Source organism: Charadrius vociferus, unplaced genomic scaffold (genome assembly GCF_000708025.1).
Source record: "Charadrius vociferus isolate BGI_N301 unplaced genomic scaffold, ASM70802v2 scaffold169, whole genome shotgun sequence".
Classification (NCBI taxonomy): domain Eukaryota; kingdom Metazoa; phylum Chordata; class Aves; order Charadriiformes; family Charadriidae; genus Charadrius; species Charadrius vociferus.
The window spans coordinates 1,481,295-1,506,357 of NW_009652966.1; the positions used below are offsets into that span (position 1 = coordinate 1,481,295).

General features: G+C 36.5%; 1 protein-coding gene across 1 annotated transcript in view; it reads left to right on the forward strand.

The window, feature by feature from the left end:
* PDK3 (pyruvate dehydrogenase kinase, isozyme 3) overlaps positions 1 to 24,384 on the forward strand; it is a 35,410-nt gene extending 11,026 nt beyond the window's left edge. The window contains exons 2-10 of the mRNA XM_009893111.1: positions 204 to 275; positions 6,702 to 6,886; positions 9,004 to 9,093; positions 12,682 to 12,759; positions 14,992 to 15,068; positions 16,277 to 16,378; positions 17,097 to 17,207; positions 22,007 to 22,120; positions 23,189 to 24,384. Coding sequence (XP_009891413.1) covers positions 204 to 275; positions 6,702 to 6,886; positions 9,004 to 9,093; positions 12,682 to 12,759; positions 14,992 to 15,068; positions 16,277 to 16,378; positions 17,097 to 17,207; positions 22,007 to 22,120; positions 23,189 to 23,332 — 973 coding nt within the window. The 3' untranslated portion in view covers positions 23,333 to 24,384. The remainder of the gene's footprint in view (positions 1 to 203; positions 276 to 6,701; positions 6,887 to 9,003; positions 9,094 to 12,681; positions 12,760 to 14,991; positions 15,069 to 16,276; positions 16,379 to 17,096; positions 17,208 to 22,006; positions 22,121 to 23,188) is intronic.
* Positions 24,385 to 25,063: the final 679 nt, after the last annotated feature.

Here is a 25,063-nt window from a genome sequence, read left to right on the forward strand (position 1 = left end):
ACTTTATAATTCAATATAATATATCACAGTTACTTTCTTTCCCTTTGTTGCAGTATCCCGCTTCATTTTAGCCTTTGCAGAGCACTGTGTACTGTGCTTCTATTGTTTCAGATGAGGTTGTAGTCTTAAGATCAACAAAAATTCAAAAATAATTTAGGTTTAAGTATCTTAACTCCTTCTGTATTGTTTTTTGCTTATTTCAGGTACATGCAGAGTTTCCTTGAGCTTTTAGAATATGAAAATAAAAGTCCTGAGGATCCTCATGTTCTGGATGAGTGAGTAATTTGTTTTCTTGTGATGGTTCATTCTAACATAGTCTGTCTCAAAAAAAAAAAAAAAGTGGTTTTGTACTATAGGATAACAGTGATCTTATTTGTAAGGTAGAATTTGTGCAGCAAAGGCCAAAATTGCAATCTGGAGCAGAATATAGGAATCTAAGTGCTTTTGAATTATATATTTTGCATTTATACAGTCTGATACTTTAAGAAATGGCATGAAATACTTCTTCCAAGGATGTATCGAGAAGACAAAATGCATGTGAGAATATACTTGCATATCAAATACTTATGACTAAAATGTCATTTTAGTATATATTGAGCTTAGTACTCTGTATATAATGTATATTAACACATTAATACTTCAAATTTTTTCAGTTTGAAAACATTCAATGTGTTAATTGGTTTTATCTAAAAGCTTTTTTAATGGACTTCAATTATTGGTGTTCACCCACTGCATTGAATAATATTACTTATGTTTTGAGAAGTAAGGAAAGCTTAGCCAATTTTCTTTATCAACAAAATCATGTTAAAATTGTCATTAGAATGTTTCCTGGAAATTTGTGTGTGTAAAACAGGAAAAAAAAAACCATGTGTAAGTGAGTACAACAGATGCAACGTATGCATCGGAGACTTACAAACAAAAAAACAACACAGACACGCGCAGCCAACACTAAGCTCTATGGTTACCCTGTATGCATGGGAGACTTACAAACAAAAAACCAACAGACATGCACACCCAACACTAAGCTCTATGGTTACCCTGTATCATATAGCAGTGAACTTTCTCAGGAGATTACTTCTTGCAGGTTTTTTGTTCGGTTGATAAATTTACTTAGGGTAGGTTGCCTTTTAAACTTGAGTTTCTTTGTAAGCTCCAGAAATCTTGCCTGATCAAGCAGTGCTTTGTAGGAAGCGTTTCATAAATCATCTTGCAGTCCAGCAAATGCTCTATTTGTGCAAGGTGCGGCCTGTGCTGTGCAAAAATGGTGCTTTGTCTTCAGTTAGTTTCAGATACATTAACTGCTATGTTATGTGATGTTAAGTAAGGGTTTTATTAGGTAATGTATTTTAGATGTTATGCTCTTTTGCTTGTGGGCACAGTATCTGAGATCTTTACACTTTATTTTTTAAGTATCAAGCAATACATGCAGGAAAAACTCAAGTGCAGAAGTACCAAATTCCCTTTGTGGCAGAACTGCAGAAGGAGCTGTAAGGATTATAGACTGAGTGAATTGTAGTGCTGTCGATCAAGGGGAAAGTAACTGTTTTCTCAGTGTGAGTCCTAAGCTGGAATGCTATCTTCAGTTCTGGGTGCTACCTATTAAGAAATTAACACACATGGACAGTATTGATGTGAAAGGAACAAGAATTAGAGTCTTGGAGAGTTCCACCTCTGAGTAATGTTGAGGGCATTTCTTTAGGCTGGCAAAAAAGATTGAAGTGTGAGACACTGGAAGTCTGAGTGTCTGAAAAAAAAAATTAGTTACTGTAATAAAGGATGAGTGGTTGCTTTAAGTGAAGAAGTGAAGAATTTAAAAATGGCTGAGTTTTATTAAAGTTGAGAGATTGTATACAGGGCAAAAAGTACAAATTCTAATATTAGCAAGAACAGCCTGAAAAATACTATTTCAGAAGGCTGTAGAGCATTCCATTTTAAAAACTTTTAAGAATAGATTAGATAGCTTTCAGTGATGTTCTAGGCATGCTTATTCTGCAGTGAATAAATAAGGTGAACTTTTTGACTGCCTCTAGCAGTTACAGTTTGTGATTCTGTACTTACAGCCTGTTTGCTGATGGGACAAGAATTTGTATTTGACTAGTTTAGCAGTGAGCGTTCCTACTGTTTAACTTAAAAGAACATTTTGAGTGAGATTAAATTACCAAAATGTAGGTGTCTGTTGCCTTTTGAAATGGTATAAGCTGTTCTAGGCATCTGAGCGAGCCTGGCAAGTGTAACCCAGGTCCTGTTAAGCCTATAACCTATTGGATGTGCAGGTGGAGGCAAGGTTGTTGTGTTCCTTCTGGTACCATCTTAGATGTTCTGTATTTAAGTAACTGAGTTTCAGCTTTTTTTGGACTTCAGAGGTCCAAGGTAGATTTTATATATATAGTTGATGAACAGTTTACTTGGAGATCTGTTTTTTGAGTCTGTTCATAATTATCAGACTAATTATCTGATTCTGTCATATGGATAACATGCTTTCTTGACAAGGTTTCAAGGCAATGGGAAATATTGTTTGAGATGTGCTGTATTAGTACATTATACCAAATATTTGATGATGAATCAAATATTTCATTTCAGTATGATTTTTTAAAATCTTTGAAATCTTGCAATTATTTTATTATGTGTAATTAAGTACTTATAATAAGGATGTTGGGAATCTTTTGGTACCTATTAAGGTAAAGTCCAGTTAGGAGTTTGACAGTAAGAATTGTCGAAGTTTGGCCTGTGAAAAGAGACAAAAACTGCATTATCTGATTAAAGATCAAATTTATTCTTCTGGACAGTATTGTGTAGGCTACCTTAGATTAGAAAGTCAGATTTATTTCCTTCTCTTTGCATGTCATCTATTCCTAGCTTTCTGAAGGCTATGCCGTTTAGATGGATATTGCGATGTAATTAGTTATTACTTTAATATTCTTGGCAAACTGCATCTCTCAAAAGTACTCTTAACTACATACATATTTATCTTGTCTTAACTCAGCATATGAATCTACCTTTTTTATGAACACTGGATGAAATTCTTTAAAGGGATTTTTTTTTTCAGCTCAGCGTTTCTGTGATGAAGAGGTTCAGAGGTGCTTCAGTTTGTTTATTATGTTCTGTTGATTAGCAGGCCTTATGAAGACTTAATATAATGTTGCCAGATTACTCTCCCTATCAGTAGTACGGGCATATGCCAAAGGGTCAGGTTACTTTTGTATTTTTGATAACACAAATATCTTTCCTTAAGCTGCAGAGAGGTTGGGTGGCAGTCTTTCCACGGTTCTGTCAAACAGTGTGATTGCAGGAGCGTTAAGATAAGGTGTCCATGCTTGGTAGAGGGTGTAAGCTGGCAGAAGTGTTGGAAATTTCCCATGGTGTCAATATGCATCCAGATCAACACACAGAGGCAGAAGTTGTTTTTTTAAAAATTGAAGGGTTTGTAAAATGTGCTGTTCACATGTACTTTCAAAGAACATTTACTCCATGTGGCCCCTATACCCATGAGTTTCTTTGTTGATTTTTCTCCTTGTGCCACTCTCATGAGAGGGTGTGGAGGGGGAGTGTCCTGGAACTGAGAGCAACTGAAGTAGTAAACTGCCAGTAGGTCTAGAGATAACATACACACAAGAAACTTAGTAAACAAGAAGTAACTTTCCTTTCTGGAGCACTGAGATTAAAATAGGGATTCTGGTAGCAGTTTGAAATAATTAAGTATTGGAGTAGATTTGATTAAGAAGATGTCATTTTGTTACTTTCAAGTAATGTGAAATGCTACTTCACTTAGTTTTGCACTTCAAAAGTAGCTACAGTTTGTAGTAGAGAAGTCTTTCAGAGTGTGAACTCGTACCTATCTTTCTGGTGATTCTCAGCTACCAGCTAGCACTTAAAGAGCAGCAAATCAAAAAAAAAAAACCAACCATTGAATGTCTGTTCCATGTTTTCCAGTATACTTATCACTTTCTTGTCTTTAATCTTTCACATAATACTATCCATAAAATAGATATAGCAAAAATTCCCTTTTTCTTTATATTGGCTTCTTTGCTTGCAGTGTGATGATAGATCAAAACAGAATAATATGTACAGTCATTAGAGATTTAAATAATAACTTGTGTTGTGACATTTGTTAATTGTCTTCACAGAAGTCTATAGGCTTAATTAATTTAATAGCAATGGTAACACCTTAAATATTATTTTGTTAATACAGAAGCCACTGAAGCTTGCTTGACTAAAATAGCTTCATATTAATAATTTCTCATCTGTCAAACCAGCTGCATTATTTATTCATTGTGGTTTTGAAAATAGGAAACACTGAATTTTGAAAAAAAAAACAAAAAACAAAAACAACAACAAAAAAACAAAAGACCAAACCAACAAAAATCAGCAAACCAGTCACTGCTAAATAAAATTTTCAGAGCTATTCTGGAGTATTCCCCCTTTCATCCCTGCTAATCCCATGAGCATTTTAAAAATTCCTTGATGTGGTCTCCCACAGTTGAGTACAGTAAAAGCCTTGTGTCTCTCAGGTGGGGGGGTGGGGAGGGGTTCGTAAGGAATAAATGGTAAGATTAAGGAAGTGTATTTTGATTTCTGCCCCACTGCTTTGAAACATGCCTACATACTTCATGTGTTTGGTCCTTTAAAAGCATCTGCTTGATGGAAACACTTCAGTGAACTCTGTTACCTCTGAAGATGGAATGGGAGACTTGTCATATCACTCTAATAATGAAGAATTCCTTTATTGTGTGTATTTGCACACTAAGCTTCAGCTGTGATTTGCTGGTCTGTAGCAGATAAACCTCCTAGCCCTTTGTTTGCCCTTCGGCATGCTTTGTGCATTTAATATTTAAACACTTTGGTAGCAGGATGTCAGTGAACAGTTTGCCCTTGTGGAGCACTTGTCATCATGTTGTATATATTGTGGATAGTGGAGGTATTTAAAAACAAATAGCAAAGCTGTCAGCAAATAGCAGTTAGTAGAGAGTGTTGTCAGTTGTCTTTCAGATGCTTCTCAGCTCTGTTTTTAGCTAGCGTCTTGTTGCTCTGAAACAGAGAAGCAGCATGAGTACAGCTGAGCACTAGTTTTGTCTCAAAAACTAACATCAGATCTCAGTGGTTACAGATCACACAGAATCAAGGCTTACTAAACATAAAAAGAGTCTACAAACCTTTTAAGTATTAAAATATTTTAAGCTGTCCAGTCAGCAAGATTGGTAAGTAAGAAAACAATCATTCTGTACTGTGATAATATTTAGATTGGGGAATTAATAAGTTAAAGCTTCCCCTTTTCTATGCAACAAATCAGTGTTGAAAAACTACTGAACTGTTTGTTAAGACAGGCAAAACCTGGTGGTTAGACTGAGGATGATGAAAAAACTGTTAAAAACGAATCCTACATTCCTTTGGAGCTGGCAGTGTAGAGTGGGAAAAATAATCTTGAAAGTGCTTAACTTGTTAAGAATGGTACGGTGTCCTATCAAATGATTGTCTTGGCTAAGTGGTTATGAAAAGGAAGGATGCATCTGCTTTAAATGTGGTGACTAATTGGTAGGGTTTTTTTACTTTTGGTAGTCAATGTTCTTTCCTTTCTTAGTTGGTGTATATTCTACTTTTGATAAAAATAATTAATGCATTTCTTTTTTGTGTTCGTTATAACTCTACTGAGAATGTTTTGCTGTTGATTTTTTTTTTAAAAGGATCTGGAGATTTGCAGATATAGGCATAGCTGAACGAGTATCCCAGCTGTGCTTTCTTTTGAAAGCTGCATTTCACTATCTGTGCTTTTCTTTTAAACAAGATCATGTAATCATTGTGGTGTCAACATTAATTTAATATTGGAGAACGTAGCAGAGTTGAGTAGTAGTAATTTTCTATGTCTAGGCTTTAGAAAGTTATTAATAGTTAACGTTTCAAGTATGTATGAGTTTGCTTGTGTGGGGGGAAAAAAAAAAGATGAGCACTTTTGAAGATCATAGGTGTTGAGTTGCCTTGGCAGGAGAAACAAAAATCCGCCAAGCTGTTTCAAAGTAAGCGCTTGTTAACAAGCGCTTGTTAAAAGCGATGGAAGTGATATCCTAAAACTTCCCGAGCCACCACGGGAAAGAGACTGTCAGAGCACTGTTGTATGCGCTCTGCCATCCAGTGGTGTAAAAGAAAACTGAACAGAAGTCACACTGATAATAATTGCCTGTCTTGATATTCGAAATTACCCGAATAGATGCATGTAAAGGAAATGCGTTCAAAAGTTATACTGCACAGGTTGAGGTGTTGGGAAGAAAGTATGAAGTGTAACACTTCTTAGGAAATTATGAAGGTCAGTCAGGTTGTTTTTCCTGAGTTTCCTTTCCCATCTCCCAGCTACTGTTGGTTGCAGAGAATGAGAGTTACCATCATGCATATGTTAGCAATAAAAGAAAATCTTTTGTTCTCTGTTAATGGCAAAGAGAGATTTAATTTAAATGAATGTTTTGGGTAGGAATAACTTAATTTGAGGCCCAAAATATTTCACATACCTCGTGAGAGATTGGCTGAGTATTTCCCTTTAAACAGGTTTGTTTAGGTACTGCTATATTTTTATGTTCTTGTTCTGATCATTTTTTGTTAGCTGGGAGGGATGGTAAACAGATAAAAGGGTAATGCTATGAGGAACTGAAAGCAAAAGTGAGATACTGAGTTTAATTATACTTTTAACAATCTGTTTCTAATTTTGTTTCCTCTAGCTTTTTAGATGTTTTAATTAAAGTCAGGAACAGACACAATGATGTGGTTCCAACCATGGCGCAAGGGGTGATTGAATACAAAGAAAAATATGGCTTTGATCCATTTGTTAGCAGTAACATCCAGTATTTTCTAGACAGATTCTACACCAACCGCATCTCTTTCCGTATGCTTATTAACCAACACAGTAAGTAGTTGCTTTTTTCATCTTTGAAAACTCATTAGTTATTGCTTGCAAACGTGAAGCCATAGCTTTGTTTTGGTTTGGTTTTTTTCCCACACTCATGACTAATTCTTAATATTCTGTGCTAATTATGGGAAAAGCTATACTGGCAACTGGTTAATTTGGTACTTCACAGTTACCAGAAATGAATCCAAAACACCAGTGCACTTTATTCTAGAATTGTCAGGCTTTGTCAGCGTGGCTGTCACTTAATCTTGTTGGCAGAGACAGCTTGCATAGTGATCCATGAAGTATTTTTAGATAGTAGTAGAGTAACTGTATCTTTTTATCTTTCTGCTCACAAATCTCTCAGCATAGTTTGTACAGCTTACATTTATTTCATAATGAAATGCAAGGGTGCCATAAATTTTGAATAGGTTATGCGTGATATGTCTTTTTATTGTTGATTTTTCAGCCAGTTATCTAAACTTTACTGCTTTCTAAAGAGGTTGACTATTTCTAACTTAAGTTTTAAATTATACCCTTTGTCTCCCTCTAATTCCTGTTCCCTATTTACGAGTAAATGCTTGAATTAGTCACCCTTTGTCATTAGGTTCTGTTTCATTTGTTGTTACTAATAAACTTTTTTATATTCATATTACAGAGGGAAAGGAGTTACTTGCATAGCCCCTATTAACCAGTATGTGCAACCATGCAGAAAGTGATCTGTATAAAGTTAAGAACAATCTTGTGATCTCCTGTAGCGTATCTTGTACCTTTTAGCTCTAGAGCTTCATCCTCTGCCCAGTATTCTGCTTTTATGAGCTCTTAGAAATTGTAGTACACTACAGATAACATGGTCGCTAGACAACTGTAGTGTAAGGTATTTTACTACAAGTTGTGTCTTTCTAGTAACCTTTATATGACTAGCAGATGCCTTGCTGTGTGTACACAAATAACTTTCATGTGGCAAACCATGCAAAATGAGATAAATGTACAGCTTATCCTTTACTTGAACTTGGGCAGACAAATGACAGACATAAAACCAAGTTAAAACGCTCTCATAGAAGAGTTCTAGCAGTAAGCAAAAACATTGTCCTGATAAAGTTCTTGAGCCAAGTGTTAGCATAATTTACACTAGTTCTAAAATATTAAACTTATTTTGTTGAACTGAAATGGCTTTTCCTACGGACACTTATTTAACTGATTGAAACTTAAAACCACTTATAGATGCTTCAAGTTGTACAATTTCTCTTTGCTAAGCAATGTTAGTGATCCATCCGTGATGGCAAATATTAATCTTGAAGGACTGATGAAAAAGGCAATTGGAAAGCAGAATGGAGAAAACAGGTTTTTATTTAGTTTGCATTTCTGTTTCATACATTATTGACAGTTTCTTACAGTGCAGTTCTGCAAGGTGCAGTGTGCCAGTGTATTAGCTCACCATGACTGGAATAGGAAAAGCTTTCAGAACTTGTCTTTTGCTCATATCATACTGTGTCTATTTCATATCAGAGCTGCCTAACTTGCTACAATAGCAGAAAATCACTTCTGCAAAAAAGTGTAAGATCTTTCTCCTTTGAGAGCTAAACTCTTGGTGAAGGATCTGGTGAGTGCCAGACCCTTGTGGAAAGGAGGGAGTGGGGAGCATACTGCTCAGAGTCAGGGAGAAAGTTGAGCGAGACCTCTGTGCCAGCTGTGAAATTGCAGCTTAGGTGAGCGTAAAAGGCTTTTAATGCTGTCTTACAGTTCCTCAGTCCTTTTTACTATAACATTTTCATAGTTGTGAGTGCTGCTATTCTGACATAATAGTATGAATAAAGCATTTGGCATTTTGGTTTTATCTAACTTTTAATAGTCCACTTTGAAATGTAGGTTTTCATCTTAACCTGTCCACACCATTATTTCTGTGTTAACTAGACTCAGCTATAAAAAAAAAAGAAAAAGAGGGTGTTAAAAAAAAAAAAAAAGAGGATGAGGGAAGCAGTTAGTCTTCCTAAACAAGGATTCTGGCAATTTGCTAGAGAATCTTTTTACAAAATGATGCGCTATCCATTAAGTTTCAGATACTATCAGATTTAAACTTGCTGGGCTGCTTCAAGTGTAATAGACAATTTACTGCTATTTCTTTTTCCTTTTAGCACTTCTTTTTGGTGGAGATATTAATCCTGCTCATCCCAAACATATTGGAAGTATTGATCCGAATTGTAATGTGGCAGAGGTGGTTAAAGGTAAGATGAAGTTCATGTTTTTCATGGTTAAACCCCCCCCCCCCAAAGTATGTTTTTGAGATACAAAAGACTGAAGGTCATTTCAATTCATTTAATAAAATAAAAGAAGAAATGGAAATTCTGCAGTTGCTCACAATAAAGCCATGGGCTTATTGAGGCTTGCTAATGTCTTCGTTATTGGGAATGGAGAAACTTTTGGTATGTTAACAAAACTAAGAAAACAATTGAATTTTTTAATAACTTTATCCTTTTAAATATCAGATTTAGGTATTAAGTGTTTTGACAAACTTTAGATGTTTTTTTCCCTGAAATACTTAGAAGCAGGTTCTCATGTACTCCTCTCTTATCTGATGCTGGTACTAAAGAAGATTGAGAGTAAGTGAAACTTTCCAATTTGTTTAGTTAGGCCTTTCAGTAAGGTATACAGGTATTCCAGTGAAACTCCCCATTACTGTGTGCATCTGATTGTATTGCAGCCTGTTCTCTCTTGCATAGAAGATGGGTGTGATGGTTGTACCTGAATGATCTGGCACAGTTGCATTAGAAATCCTGTTTGCATAATAAATCCTGTTACCTTAATGTTGTGAATGTTCATATGTTTTCAGGATGTTAGTAAGTAGGTGCGAGGCAATGCTGTCTGCTTCGGTAACTTGTTTATTGAAGGTTCACACTCTGGGTGTATCTATTTACAAATACAGGTCTTGCTGTAGGAGTGAATTCCACCCTCTGTCCTTCACTGCTGTTTGTTCAGCTGCAGGAGGGGAAGAATGTGTTTCTCCCCTTCACTTTCTCTCAGCCTTTGGTGAAGTAAGAGGGAAACCTTTCTTATGTCAGACTTTGACCTGCATGATAGCTTGCTTTGTAGTGTAGATGCTTTTTACTGTTATGAAGGCTTCTTGCCTTCTAGCTCTTTGGCTTCAAGGCGGCCTTTTTTCAGCAGCTTTCTTTTCTTTTGACTGATCTTACCCCCTTTGACCTCAGTATTGTATGTTTTACAGTTGTGTTGTTTATTTAGATATTCATTCTAATAGCAATGCTTGAATCTGTTTTGATCATCAAATTCATAGTTGCTGCCTTGGACAGAGGAGTGCATAGTGTCAGAAGGTGCTCAGTCCAGTAGCTAAAATAGATCTTCCACATCTGAAGAAATGATCACTAATAAAAGGAGGGCATTGCAAACAGTATCCAATGTTGTCTTTCAAAAAAACAAAGTGTCCTTAAAGACAGAGCCTGTCTAGAGTCAAGGTGATTGAGGCCATTTCCTTGTAGAACTGGTGGAGGGGTTAATTTACATTTGGTATATTGTAATAGGTCCAAAATGCTCTGGTTCACAGGTGGCATTCTGAGCAATTTGTCAGAGTTAAGATGTCGATTTTGGCACTGTATGTGGCAGCTACAAGCTCTGTATGCCCTTCAAACGTTGAAGAAACGATTTAAATAGCCACTTCTTACTTCAAGCAGCTCTACCAAGTGTTGTGTCCAAAACTGTCTGAGATGGGTCTCTGTATCTCACTGATTGTCCTACAATAAGATTTTTGAGCTGACAGCAAATCCAGGCTTATTCCTGGAGCTGGAATTTTAGATGTACTGATAGATCCTTCACTCTTGTTGCTACTTGCCTCTAGCCACGACATGAAAAGTGCTTTGAACTTTGCAGTCTCGCTTACAGTCTTAGTACTCTGCCAGAGCTGGCTTTTAGAGGATGGTAAAATGTAACACTGCACTTAGGCTCCGTTTGACACAGTTTTGCTTGGGGCTGGATGTTTTGCTCGGTCATGAAGTGATAGTGCCTTCCTGTTCATCTCAAGGGTATTAGGGTGGCTACTTCTTGAAAATGGGTGAGAGTTCTACATTAAATTTAGGGAGGCTAAATGGATTTATTCAGAGCCTCTTTGTTCTCTCAAGACTTGCATAGTGCCTGTGTCTGCTCCACATCCACATATTGAGGGCTTTTGGTTTATTCCCGCACAGTTATTGATTTGCTTTTCAGAGGCCATGAAGCTTTTCTCCCCAGTAAGAATCCAACTCCTGCCCCCTGAATCCATATCTAATTTCTACTTCTATGATGTGCAAACCCTTTGAAATGTGCTAACGTATTCCTTTCCCATGTAGATGGCCTTATGGTCGTGCTAGCTACATTGCTATCTTCAGCTTTTGATGCCTGAGCAAGATTGTGGCTGTGCTTCTTATGCCCCTTTTTTCTAGGCCATAGAAAGGATTATTCCCAAGGCCATCAGAAGTTCTGAGAGGATCTTAGAATATTCTATAAGTGTAGGTATTCCTGCATCTTTTTTTCCTAAATTATGCACATCACAGGCTGAGGTTCTCTGTACAGCTCAGATATTAAATGGAATTTTGATCTTTTTACTAGGGCATGTTTTATTGTGCTGATGACAGGACCCTGTTAGAAAGTCTTTGGAGCTGACCATCTTGTCACTAAAGATTCCTACTGGATAGCTGATTCTGTGAGACATTCCTGGGACTCAATGAAGAACATTTCCAGTGTTGATTAGCTCTGTTTTAATAGACATTAAGCAGCATTTGTGTCAGCCTTCTGTAGTATGTCCAGCCTTGTAGATGTCAGAACAACTGATTTTTTTTTTTTTTTTTTCCCAAATAATAGGGCACATTTTAGATTATTTCTGTAGACGTCTCTAAGGAGAACAATTATAGGTAACCAACCCTTTCTGGGAACTAGTGATTTTACATTCTTTGTCCTTTTCACGTAGCTCTGAGTCTTGTCAGTGACTGTTTTGTTTTGTCACTTTGGACAGGAGGGAGAGTATATATGTAGGGGGTGGTCAAATGCAGTTGTTATGGTATCTTTGCAAATTTCTCTGTCTGCAGAACTGCCCATCTGTTTATGTGCTTGCTCTTAGCCCACACTTATTATGAGGAAGTCCCTTTTGTTAAGCCACTGTAGTTAGAACATCTTTGAGTTTGTGGTTTCTCTTTAAGCTAGCACTTGCTGCTTGTTTCTAAAATATTTTTGCAGATGATGTGCCAGTGAATATTTAGAACCACTAAGAACTTTCTTGCTGTATTCTGATATTACATAAAGCCTGATTTAAATTATAGGGAGGCGTTGTTGTTGTTGTTCAGTAGGAAAGAATAAACAATCTTAAAGATTCCAGCTCCCCCCCGACATCCTCCCCCCCAAAGGACTGTGAAAATCAAGTATTGTAAACAGTATTGTGTTTGGAAAAACTAAATTTATGGTTGCAATGTCATCCTTTTTTTTGAGATGGAAAAAACAAGCATTAAATTGTGATTGGGGCATGACAAATAAGTAGATATTGTGGTCAGCCTAAGATTATACCCTTCTGGTTTTCAGGCCCTGAACAAAGATGAAAAATAGCTTGTGCCTATTAATCTACTTTTGTTTGTAGAGCTTTAAATAGAATTTGCCCTTAGTTGACAAATGGGCTATAAGCATACAGAGAAAAAGGGATTGGAATGGATACCAGTTTCATGCTTGTAAACTAGTTACTAAAATGAGTGTTCTGCTTGTAGTCTTTTGCATACAGGATGAACTTTGCTAGTCATCTCTAGATTATTTTGATAAACCAGTGTTCTGTTGTTTTGTAGATGCTTATGAAACAGCTAAGATGCTATGTGAACAGTACTATCTGGTGGCACCTGATCTGGAAGTTGAAGAATTCAATGGTAATTGTGAAATTAATTTAATATAAATGATGTATGTAAGAAAAAGCATTTCTGATATCTGTGACTTCTAGTTTTGTTAATTAATTGTAAGTTATAGTTGGAACTCTGCAGTCCTGTATGCAGAGTTACTTTTCTTCTTCTAATGTGTCTACATGGGCACCTGAATTACAGTTGATCATCATGACATGTTTACTTCTTGTTGCTGAATGCAGAGTGCTATCTGCTGAATTCACTATCACTTCAAGGAAAAAAAAGTGGTCAAAAATCTTCATAACTGGGAAGGAAACAGGCCTGCCTTCTAACTAATCTTTTAATAGAACTGAAATTTGTTTTGTTTTGAAGCATGCTTATAAATTCCACTGTCAGTCCCTGCACCAGTGGTGAGCTTTTCTGTGTAAGATGATGAAATTAGATTTTTTTTTTAAATAGTCTGTTTCAAGTCCTGTCGTAAACTTCTCACATGAAAATGTGTTCTAAATTGATTGCAAAGATGAAAATTGGATACTATGAAACTGATGAGACAATCCTTGTCAGTGTATTGACTTTTTGTTCATAATTTCTATTGACAAAAGCTAGATTATATTTTTAAGTTAAGTGTTGAGTGATCCTGTCACAAATTTTGGACTGCTGTCCAAACATAGGACTAAGACGTTGCCAAACTTCAGCAGAAGAATTACAAAAGTCTCAGAAATAAGTAATGTTCAAAATGGAGAGTGTAATATGTGCAAACATATGTTGCTCAAACTACTATTTAATATTGTAGAAATACTTCTATACACAAAGTAATATTGTCAACGTTGATGCATTACTAACAGCCCCCTCTCTCCCGAAACTAAAGGACCCAACCTTCCCCCCTCCAAAACTGAGTGATTTTAGAGCTAAAAGTACCGAGTGCTGCAGCAGAATGCAAAATTCATTTTAAGACCTAAGTGAAAAGATCCAACAATAGAGTAAACAAGTTGTGGGATCTCAGAAAAAAAGAAGCAAGGAAAGAATGACTTGTTTCCTTTAAACCAGCCTGTTATCAACATGAAGAAAGCAAATTTGCAAATTACCTCACAAGAGCAACAGTAGCGTGTTTTCTACATGTACGTTATGCCTCAAATGAGTACGAATCAGTCTGCCTTGGTTTTGGTGATGAACACCTCCCCTGTGAGGACAGGCGGAGAGAGTTGAGGTCATTCAGCCTGGAGAAGAGAAGGCTCCAGGGACACCCTATAGCGGCCTTCCAGTACCTAAAGGGGGCCTGCAGGAAAGATGGGGAGGGACTCCTTATCAGGGATTGTAGTGATAGGATGAGGGGTAATGGCTTCAAACTAGAAGAGGGTGTATTTAGATTAGATATTAGGAAGAAATTATTTACTGTAAGGCTGGTGAGACACTGGAACAGGTTGCCCAAGGAAGTTGCGGATGTCCCATCCCTGGAACTGTTGAAGGCCAAGTTGGATGGGGCTTTGAGCAACCTGATCTAGTGGGAGGTGTCGCTGCCTATGGCAGGGGCCTTGTAACTGGATGATCTTTAAGGTCCCTTCCAACCCAAACCATTCTCTGATTCTGTGATAAGAGAATCGGAGTATGGTCTGTGACAAAATTAACATAATAAAACAGCAAGATGCATTGCAGCTAATTATGCAGAGCATTGTTTTGGTCTCCTTTTCCTAGGAGTTTTCACTACCGTGTCTCTTAAAGTAATAACACCTCTGTCAAAACACTAACAATAGGACAACAGTGGAAAAACAATTCAGTTATGATTTGAAATAAGAAAATTCTGATATTGTTTGAAATTTATTTTGAAAAATTTTACGACTACTTTACATTTTATATGTATTAAGGGAAAATATGTAGCTGTTTTTAGATTTTTTAAACAGTGAATTTTTCTAGTTTAAGAATCTTTTTGTGCGGCAAGTATTATGCTTTCATATTGTGTGTGTTAAGAAAAAGAAAGTTTCCTACTTAAGTGGGAAAGTTGTCTTGGTTATGTCGGTACTAAACCAACCACTGCTTAGTGAAGTTTCATATCTAAACAAATTCTGCTGACATAAATGTCTCTGAAAATCATCATTAGAATGTTATTTCAGGTGATGGCAGTAACTGAAATTTATGGGTTTACTTCATGGAGGTAATCTTGCACTTGGAAAATTAGAACATGCGGTTTCATGTTATTCTTGTAAATAGAAATGCTACAAAATACTGTTCTGAAAAAAATAATTTGTGTTTGGTTTTTTTTTTTAGCTAAAGCTCCAAACAAGCCTATTCAAGTAGTCTATGTACCTTCTCATTTGTTTCATATGTTATTTGAATTATTCAAGGTAGGTTGCACTTGTTAATATTTGGAAAGGGTTTGTGAACTTAAATCACTGTTGAAATTGAGATGCTTTTCAGTTACAGCCCTTAAAAGTTATTTCAGTTTTCCTTTCTTAAGCTTATTAAACAAGTGTTTGAAACTGTTAAAAGCTAGGCTTACAGCCCTCTCTTATGCCCTTTCTGTACTTTTTTTTTTGTATTTTCCCACTTCTTTTGTGCTTTTGCAGCTGATTAACTTGAAACACTCATGATAGTCTATTTTTGCAGTGATAAAATATCCGTTACGTTGCAGTTTTCATAAGCTTGCTTCTTTATTGCATATTTGAGGACTGGTTAGGATCAGTGTCTTTTGTTTATTGTGAAAACAGCCCCTATGTCTTTAAACAGTGTAAGTTACATGCTTTGTTTTGTTTTTATTTGTGTTTTCTGAATAACTGGAACAACAGTGAAAATGGAACATGTGAGAGCTATTGTGTGCTTTCAAATAAGATAGGTGGTCTCTAGGTGGTGCAATTGAACACTAGAAATTCAGGGGGAAAATGCATTTGTCAGAGAGAAGCTTTTCCTAAGTAGTAGTATTTTGGGTTTGATTTCTGACATTTGTAAATTATGTTCATTTAAATCTTCCCCTATTTTGCCATTTGTAATGTTAGTTTTAGGGCAGAACAGGTGAGAATTTCTGTAATACTGGTTAGTATATTTTGGTACAAGTCATGAAACAGTATGAAAGAAGTAAGTACTGGTAATCTGTGACGGACTGGCAGTGGAAACTCTGTTAATAGATATGATACTGTCAGATTGATAGATGGTAACTTAACAGTTATGTGACCCAGGCTGAGAAAATCAAGGCTTGTTCTGTGGTGAACATCACTATTGGTGTTCTGGCAAGCTGGAGGTGAAGGATGTTGTCTTCCTTTATACGTAATTACTTGATTTCACAAAGAAAAAAAATTTTTTCTTGCTTTTTGTTCTCTGACTCTATCAGAGAGATGTAAGTATGTATAATGGAGTTCTGATGTAAAAGTTTAACTGGACAACTCCTTGACTTGAAAGCACTTCTTGAATTTGTTTTAAATACAGCCTTTTTTGTCCTGTATACAAATGTAGGACAAAGTACCTAGACTCAACAAAATAAATGCAAGTTCCAAGTTGTCGCAAAAAGTATATATGGTAAAGTTAGAATGAAAGACACCGTTTTTTTTTTTATTTTCAGAATTCAATGAGAGCTACAGTAGAATTGCACGAAGGTAAGAGAGAAGGCTATCCATCGATCAAAACCTTAGTCACTTTGGGGAAAGAAGATCTATCTATTAAGGTAAATGCCTAAAAATAATATGCAGCTTACAAACCTGCTAGGTTTAGAGTAGTATGACTTGTAATTTGAAAAGGCAAATTAATTACTATATTACTTCTGATACTCGCTTCATATTCATTAGAATAGAATATTTTCACTTGGAAGGGACTACGATGATCATCTAGTCCAACTGCCTGACCACTTCAAGGCTGACCAAAAGTTAAAGCATGTTGTTAAGGGCATTGTCCAAATGCCTCTTAAACACTGACAGGCACGGGGCACCAACCACCTCTCTAGGAAGTTTGTTGCAGTGTTTGAACATGCTCTCGGTAAAGATATCATTCCTAATGTCTACTCTAAACCTCAGCTGACTGGTGCAGCTTTGAACTGTTCCCATGTGTCCAGTCACTGAAACCCAGGGAGAAGAGATCAGCACCTCGCTCTCTACTTCCCCTCCTCAGGAAGCTGCAGAGAGCAGTGAGGTCCTCCCTCAGTCTCCTTTTCTCCAAACTAGACAAACCCAAAGTCCTTAGAGTCTCCTTTAATATCTCTAAAGTCATTTAGATAATGCTGCTTGAGTTTTGCAGGTTTTTTCAGAACAGAATGTTTAAAACTCTAACTTTTCTTTCCATAGATAAGTCTCCTTTAATATCTCTAAAGTAATTTAGATAATGTTGCTTGAGTTTTGCAGGTTTTTTTCAGAACAGAATGTTTAGAACTCTAACTTTTCTTTCCATAGATAAGTGATCAAGGTGGAGGTGTACCTTTAAGAAAAATAGACAGATTGTTTAACTACATGTACTCAACAGCACCCAGGCCTAGTTTGGAGCCCTCAAGAGCTGTGCCTTTGGTAAGAAATTGCAATATGTATTTAAGCGTCCCTTTGCACTGCTCTAGTTGTATGTGTTCCTTCACTTCAGTCATTTTCCATTGAAGAAATTGTTTATCATTAGCAATTCTATGCAGGTAAAACATATCAGGAGAAAAAGGATTCTGTTATCATTTAGTCTTAGGAATAGAAAATTGCTTTTCTTTGTCTTGACACTATATTCTTGGAAACAAGCATATCTGCATAAGCACAGTGTTTTCACAGGTTAGTGGATAGGCTTTTTAGTGCTGTATTATTGACAAGGTGGATAACCTAAGAAGTTCCTCTTTGTGTAAATTCCTGTTCATCTAAGTTTCCTGTAATAAATGCATTGGAAAGGTGAGCCACACTGTCAGAATTACAACTCTAGAGAAACACCTCCTGGTAATGCACAAGCTTATATTGAACTTTGAAAATTATTTTTATAGAAGTTATGGACTGTAAAAACACATTAAAAAAAATCCTCAACCTGCATGTGATATCAACACTTTTGGTATATTCCTGTTCGGTTGGAGATCTCACATGATAATCCTTTCTGAGATGTATCAGGGTCGGATTTCAAATAAACAAAACTTGACTATAGTTTCTTCTAAGCCGGGAATTATTTCAGTGTTGAATGCATAGATTCTTTTAGCAAGCATGATTTTTTAAATTATAACTAAATTATTTTATTAAATTACATATTGGGTCATTGTGATAAAAACGAAATAGCTACTGTTCCATTTGACTGGCTTTCAGTAAGTGGATTAATACTCATACTGTACGCTTACCTCTTATCTTTGTTCTCTGTTGCTTCTGATACAATCCCTTATCTTCAAGCATGTCGAGAAAAAATTGATTCCTGAGAAACTTATTTTCCTTATTTAGGAAAACTCTCATCTAACATGTTCTTAAGTGTGTGTGGGGGGGTTGTTTTAGTTTTTCTTCCCTGCTGATACTTCTGTGCTTGAAGCGCCTTTAGGGAGCTAATAAAATGTGGTGCAGAGAGTATATGACTATTTTTGATATAATGTAATTAACAGTGAATTGAGGGTGGAAACAATTCAGAGTGGTTCAGAGATAAATTTCCTTTTAGATTTTTAGCAGAAAGTCTTTGGGGTACTGTCTTGGTCCATGGTTCATAGCGCTGTGGCATGTCAGTGTATTGCGTTGTTTTCACCAGTATTTAATGTCACGGCAGTAAGTGTGAAACCCAGTTCTGTATCTGCATTGACTTGATGATAATCCTTCACAGCTCCTACGTCTGCAACACATCTTAGTAATGTTTCAAACAGTGATGTGGCTTTTTTCATAGAGGACCTTCTTGAATGGGATGAGTGATAGGGAACAGGCCTTAATTCAAATATAAGCTTTTTTCTTTATGGCAGGAATGGTAGACTCTTTCTTGGTTCATAATCTGCCTTTGTTCTGTCTCACTTTTGATCGGCAATTTACTATATCAGCCTACAAAGATTTCCTGAAACTTGTTCTCACTATAAACTTATACCTTGATTACCAGTTGTATTCACTATTAAAATGTCTTTTCCTTTGTGGCGCTCTGATTATAAAACGTGTTCAGTTTAGGATTGGCACTATTCTCTCTCCCCCTCCCCCATGCCTCTTCAGCAATGCATTCCTGTGTTTATTTCCTCATCTTCAAGACTGCTTACTGTGATCCTGTCGCATTTATACTTAGTTTTCTCCTACTGTACCCTATTTTAAGGTTTTGTTTTACTCTTCAGTCTATATGTCACTATAGTCAGACCTGCAAAGTATCTCTCTTGTGAACCTGGCAGCTTTTGCCCTGTGAGTCTGACCCATGCCTGTACATGACTGAATATTGAAAAGAGTTGTTAAGCTCTGTTATTTATGTGTACGTGCAGAAAGAAGAAAGTCAAGAACTGAGAGTCATTGGCATATCTTTCCACTAAAGGGTAAAAGGACTTTAGCAGTAAAGCGTGACACACATTGCATATTATGGCCCAGATCCAGTTATAAAGACAATTACACTATACTTGTATCAGTCTAGAAATAAAAATCCTTCAGCAGAAAGGTTCTGCATGAATCTTCTTTGAAATCCATACAGAAGGAGAGTTTCTTTATTGCTTAGTGCCAAAGACCAAACCACTTAAGAATTACGGTGCTCCAGAATGTAGGTAGGTCTGTGCTTGTGTCATTCTTGACAATATTCGTAAACTAAATTGCAGTGCAGTGTAAATAGACATATTTTTCTGTTCTAACTCTCCCTCCCATTGTTATATGATCCCCTGACTAGTTTATGAAACATTCATGGACTCGGGGAGTGGAAGAGAGGGATCTTTTTGTTGATTGGTGAAAATTCTTTATGTGTCATTGCAAATGTTCTTTAAAAACTGCTGAGAAACCTTGTTGCCATGGCAGCATTCAGATTCTAGCAGGTCTTGTGCTCATCTGTACTGCTATACGCATAGTGAAAGCATAAGAAACACATGGTAATGTTTGATAATTAGGTTTTCTTAGAGAATTTAATGATTCTCTCTGGCAGCATTTGTTTATAGTGGGAGAAACATTACTTAAATTAGGTTTAATTAAACCTGTAGGCACTAGTATCACAGGAATTTAATAATTTCATATGTGTATAATGCATACTGTGATATTTATTGAGAAATTGGCTTTACAAAGCTTTCTCTTCTCAAGGCAGATGTGCCATCATTGATTATATCCTGTCCTCTAGGTCAAGCACAGTAGTAATGTATTATGTAGTAATCACTTCTTGTAAACGTTCTTTTGCAAAATAAGCCTTTTGCAAGGTCTTGCCTTAGCAAGGTACTCGTCTGGGATCTGTTGTCTTCATATTTCTTGTAAGTTGTCATTTTTTGGAAAACATTGTAGAGAAGAGAATGATGGGAACATTTTGGAAGAGGGAAGTATGAAATAATTATGTGGGCTAGCACAGAGAATTTAAAAAAAAAAAAAAATGCTTCTGGAAGGAGCAGGAGGCAACCAGAATTTGGGCAGGGGTTTTAAGGAGGCATAATTCTGGAGAAAGAAAAGTACAATATGTTTTCAGGATTGCTTGGTACTGCCCTTTACTTGAGCTGTTCCTGGGGGTCTGTACTATCTACAATTTGCCTTTCAGTTGCTGTGCTTTTTAATTTCTGCAGTGTATTTATTGTTCAGTCTCCAGAAAAGATGCAAGTCAGCTGTGGGAATTTCTTTTTACTTCTTTGAAATAACTTCCAGTTCTTAGAGATTAAGAAAGAAATGCATCTAGTTTCAAGGCCAGGTGTTTGAAAGTGATGCATGTGTCTCTAATGGGAGTCTTTGAGAATTTAATTTTTAAAGCATACTGTTATTTGAAAAAGTGCAGATAAGCAACTGTTTTAACTGTGGAAATGGACACTAATAACTGTGACAAGTGGTGTGAGTAGAAAAGGGCATCTTTGGCATTTCTATTTCTCATTTTGCGCAGAATAACTGTTAGTCATCAGTGTGAACAACTCTAACCAACTTAAGTTCACTAAATTTAGACTTCTGTAAAAACAAGGCAAAGAGGTCAAAAGATACTGTAGAGGTGGTAGATGACAGCAAAAGAATTTGTGATGGGTACTATAGTACAGAGTTCTTAATTGTTCACCCCTCCCTCAAGAGATTTCTTAAAGTCGTATCGCATATTAGCTGTGTATTATGCTCGCAAGCCCTGCTTCTTGGCCTTTTTTATTTTTGTATCGTTTTGGGGCTTTGTTTTTAAGATTCAGGGCATGTCAGGTTGCCTTTGTAGAAATATAGTGGAATGAGTTCATTGCTTTTCTGAAAACTTTAGGTGACTAATTATTCTTGCAATCCACCCTTATGGAAAAGTTGTCTTAGTCCATTGTCTTATATGTCCTTACTTTCAAATGCTTGTATGTCTGGAATCCTTCCTTTATTGCTCTGGATACTCCTGAAAAATTCGGCAGTCGAGTGTCAGGTGAATAATGAACCAATGTGATTCTCAGCACATACCCAGTCATCTGAAAGAGAAGATGTGTAGGCCAGAATCTTAATCCCTGGCTGCAGCAAGAGGGGCTTGGGTTTTTTTTTAATAACTTTCTGATAGGTGTGTGTTGGAAAAGGTGCCAGGTGTTGACCTTGTTGCAGATACAGTTATGAATATTAGTGTTAAAAATTTAAAATCTAAGATTTATACCTGTTGAGTCTATTGTGCTTTGGAAGTTGTAAGGTCTGTACAGGCTCTCAGTCCTCAGTGGATCTTTCAGTGCTATGGAATCCCAATCTTTTGTTAGATGGGTAAGCAACAGCAAGGAGTATTTGCCTTGTATTGCTTTGTATGTAGTCTTCTGCAGTAGTCTTTTGATCTCTATTGTAGTATGGCATCAGCAGTCATTAAATAGTGGGACCTAGATGAAGTAAACAGGGTTGTCTCTGGCTTTCTTGTGTAGTCTCCCGAGCGTGGAGACGTTTGAGAATAATAATCCCAGGCTTGGGGGTATTGGTTTGCTTTGATTGGAGGCAGCATGTACCATGTGTTACACCTACCTGTCTCGTTGAGAAAATGCCGAATGGACAAGGGAGTCCTAACAAAGGGCTCTGATATTTTTCCTTTTTTTGTACTTAAGCTAAAAAATTTTACCTTGGAAAAAAGGATATTGTTCAAAAGGTTGAGTACCAACTTACAGTTCAGACTGAGTAATAAAAGAAAGCTTGAAGAGTAATTTGATGCAAATCTAATATTTATGTATCGTCTGCTTTATAAATGATTGATCTGTTGCCTTTTTTTGACTTTCCACCATGTTTTTCCTTTTGTTTTCTTGTTTTTGTAGGCTGGGTTTGGCTATGGCTTGCCAATTTCTCGCCTGTATGCGAGGTACTTTCAAGGTGACCTTAAACTCTACTCAATGGAAGGCGTTGGTTCAGATGCTGTAATTTATTTGAAGGTATGAATTTGACCCTTTTATAAGCTAGTAATGCAGTGCAGTTCGATAGTTTATAGTAGGCTGAATAAGTGAACTTTCTTTCTTTTCACTCCATCTTGTTTACAAATCTGTAATTATTATCTTCATTATATTTTATCGAAATCAGTTAAACAGAATCCTAAAAGCAGAGGTTAGAAATGTTAACCTGGCAGTAATACTAGTTAGCTTGTTTGATTATTTTTTTTTTTTGGTCACCTATGTTGGATCTTTGCATTTTGTTAATCCGTCATAAGCACCGAAAGAGCCATGTGATGAGAGATAATTTAGGTTACTACTTTTTGATTCCAAAAATCTTGACCAAAATAAAACTGAGAAGACTATTGACTTACTCTTAACTAGTACTTTTTTGTTGTTGTTGTTCTTGACTTTTATGCAATAGACTGTATTGATCCTGTTGTTATTTTTTGAGAGATCCCAGGCTCTTCAGGGGCTTAAGGTTGAAACTAACTGCTTGAATTTCATCAGGGAATTTAAAAGAATCCATCATATAGCTCATGTGCAGGTCACTGACTTAGTGTTGTCACTGTGCCTTGCTGTATGTAGCGAGTGAGTTGTGGAATCCTGTGCTAACTTCAGTTTCTGATGGGTTTAATGCTGTGCATATATGTGTGGAAGAAAAAGGTACGGTGTTTCTTAGAGGAAAAAAGTATGCTAATGGAACTAGAATGAACTAGATCAGTCCTCACAGGTCTGTGTGCTGACGGAGTCTGAGTTTGTTGAAGTGTTTTAAGTAAAGCAGCTGTCTGCTCAGTGTCAATGACAAATCTCCCCAAACTGTTTTTAACCAAAACTTTTTTTCTTGCTATTTTAAAGTGTTATTATTTTCTTTTAACTTTGACTAGTACTTTGACTGTGACTAGAGTGATTAGTTAAAGCCAAAGTATTTTCAAGATAGTGTTGTGACATGTAACACTTGAATAATTGAGTCACTTGTTCGTTACAGAAGTTGTGACTGTAGAAGTCCCCAGAGTATCATCTTGCTCTTGGTATCTCTAATCGTATCTTACCATTGCTTTTGTTTTTCCGCAGGCCCTTTCAAGTGAATCATTTGAAAGACTTCCCGTTTTTAATAAGTCAGCATGGCGACACTACAAGACCACACCTGAAGCAGATGACTGGAGCAATCCAAGCAGTGAACCAAGGGATGCTTCTAAATATAAAGCTAATCGATAATTTGCCACCTTTTTGTCTCTGTTGGAGATGGCCTCTGCATTCAGTATAAAGTCTCTGCTTTGTTCCAAAATCCTTCAGACCACAATAGCTAATTAATTCCAAACAAAGACCTAATCAGGGCATTGAAAAATAGTAAGAACAAAGTGATGATTGGGACTTTTAAAGGAAGGCACTAAGCACGTTTGGTATGTGAATCCTGTCTACTTCACCAGAATATGCTTGGTTGCTTTAGTCATGCATTGACAAAAGGGACTGCACTGTGATTGCACTTAAGAATACAATGTTGTAACAAAAAGATACTATTTGAAATGGCCAATTTTTATTCCCGTATAAGGATTGGCAAGAAGTGCAGAATCCCTTTAAATGGTGGACAGTATCTTGCACAGCAATATAGTATAAAAGAAAAATTCTAATGTAGTTAAACATATGCTTTGAAAATCCACTCTTTGCTGCATTTTTGTATTGCACAGTGTCACCTCTTACAGAAAATCCCTTTGAGCTCTTCAGATTTTGTATCTAATGAGCTTATAAATGCATAGTAATATAAAGGGTTGTGCAGCTTTAAACTGATGCTTTCCCCAAATTCCCAAATCTTTGTCAAGTGCATACAAAAATTATGTTGTTATAAGACATTGGGATTTCCACTTCTTGGTATGCACCTTAATGATTTTCTTGACACGCAAACACAGAAATGCATTTCTATACACTTTTCCTTGTTTTGAGGAAAGATCATTTTTCCATACAAGAAATTCTGTCAATACAGGGGCAGAGGGTAATTCAATTTCATGTTTATTGCCTATCATTTTTGGGGGGGTTGGGGAGGGAAGAGAAATGCTGAAAGGCCAGACAGCCAGTCATACAAATGAATTTGCCTTAAGAGTGTTGGTTGCTTGGAACCTGATTAGTTTAAAACCTGTAAATAGTTTGCAAAGTTATTTATATATTCAATGTCTGATTATAGTCTGGTAATCTGAATTTGTAGTGTATATAAAGATGTTGTACACCAGCTTTTGGAAAGTGTCTTTGGTCTAAATACATGAAACTGGAAATATAGAAATGGGAGGGACAAAACATAGCTGGTACTTGATTTAAGAGAAAAATCACAGAAAAAAGCGAAGTATTTTCCCCTTAAATATATTGTAACGGTTACTGCTGAGTATTAGGAAACAGTTCTTCACCAAGTCTTTGCCAAATACCATTTCTGGTAACATGGCCTTTCAGAAAAAATTGTGAGGTTTAAAAGTTCTGGTGATATCCTAGCCACGGGAATAAAGTAGACGAGTTGTAAGCAACTTTGTTACACCCTCAGTTTCTCTTAGGGTTTTGATATTTTTTTGAAAGATACTGCAGATTTTAGCATGGAAAAATGAAACTTGTTTACTACAACTGGGGGGGAACTGTCTCTTTTGTCCTTCCAATATTTATTTTTGTAGAGAACTGATCAGTTAGGTAAACAGGGAAACGCTGAGAAATTCCTAGATATTAAAAAATAAATCTTAGTTTGACTTAACGATAGTACTTTGCACTTACATAGCACATTTCATCAAAGGATTACAAAGTGCTTTGAGCAATACGCTTCAAATAGCCCCATTTCCAAAGAGTCGGAGTCCTTACCTTGCAAACCCTTACTGTTACCTGTTGCAGTCGGTTCAAGAAGTTGTATGTGAACAGCTCATGAGTTTGCGGGGCTTGAGGTTCTGTAGGCTTCGCTATGCTGTACAGTTGAGTCAC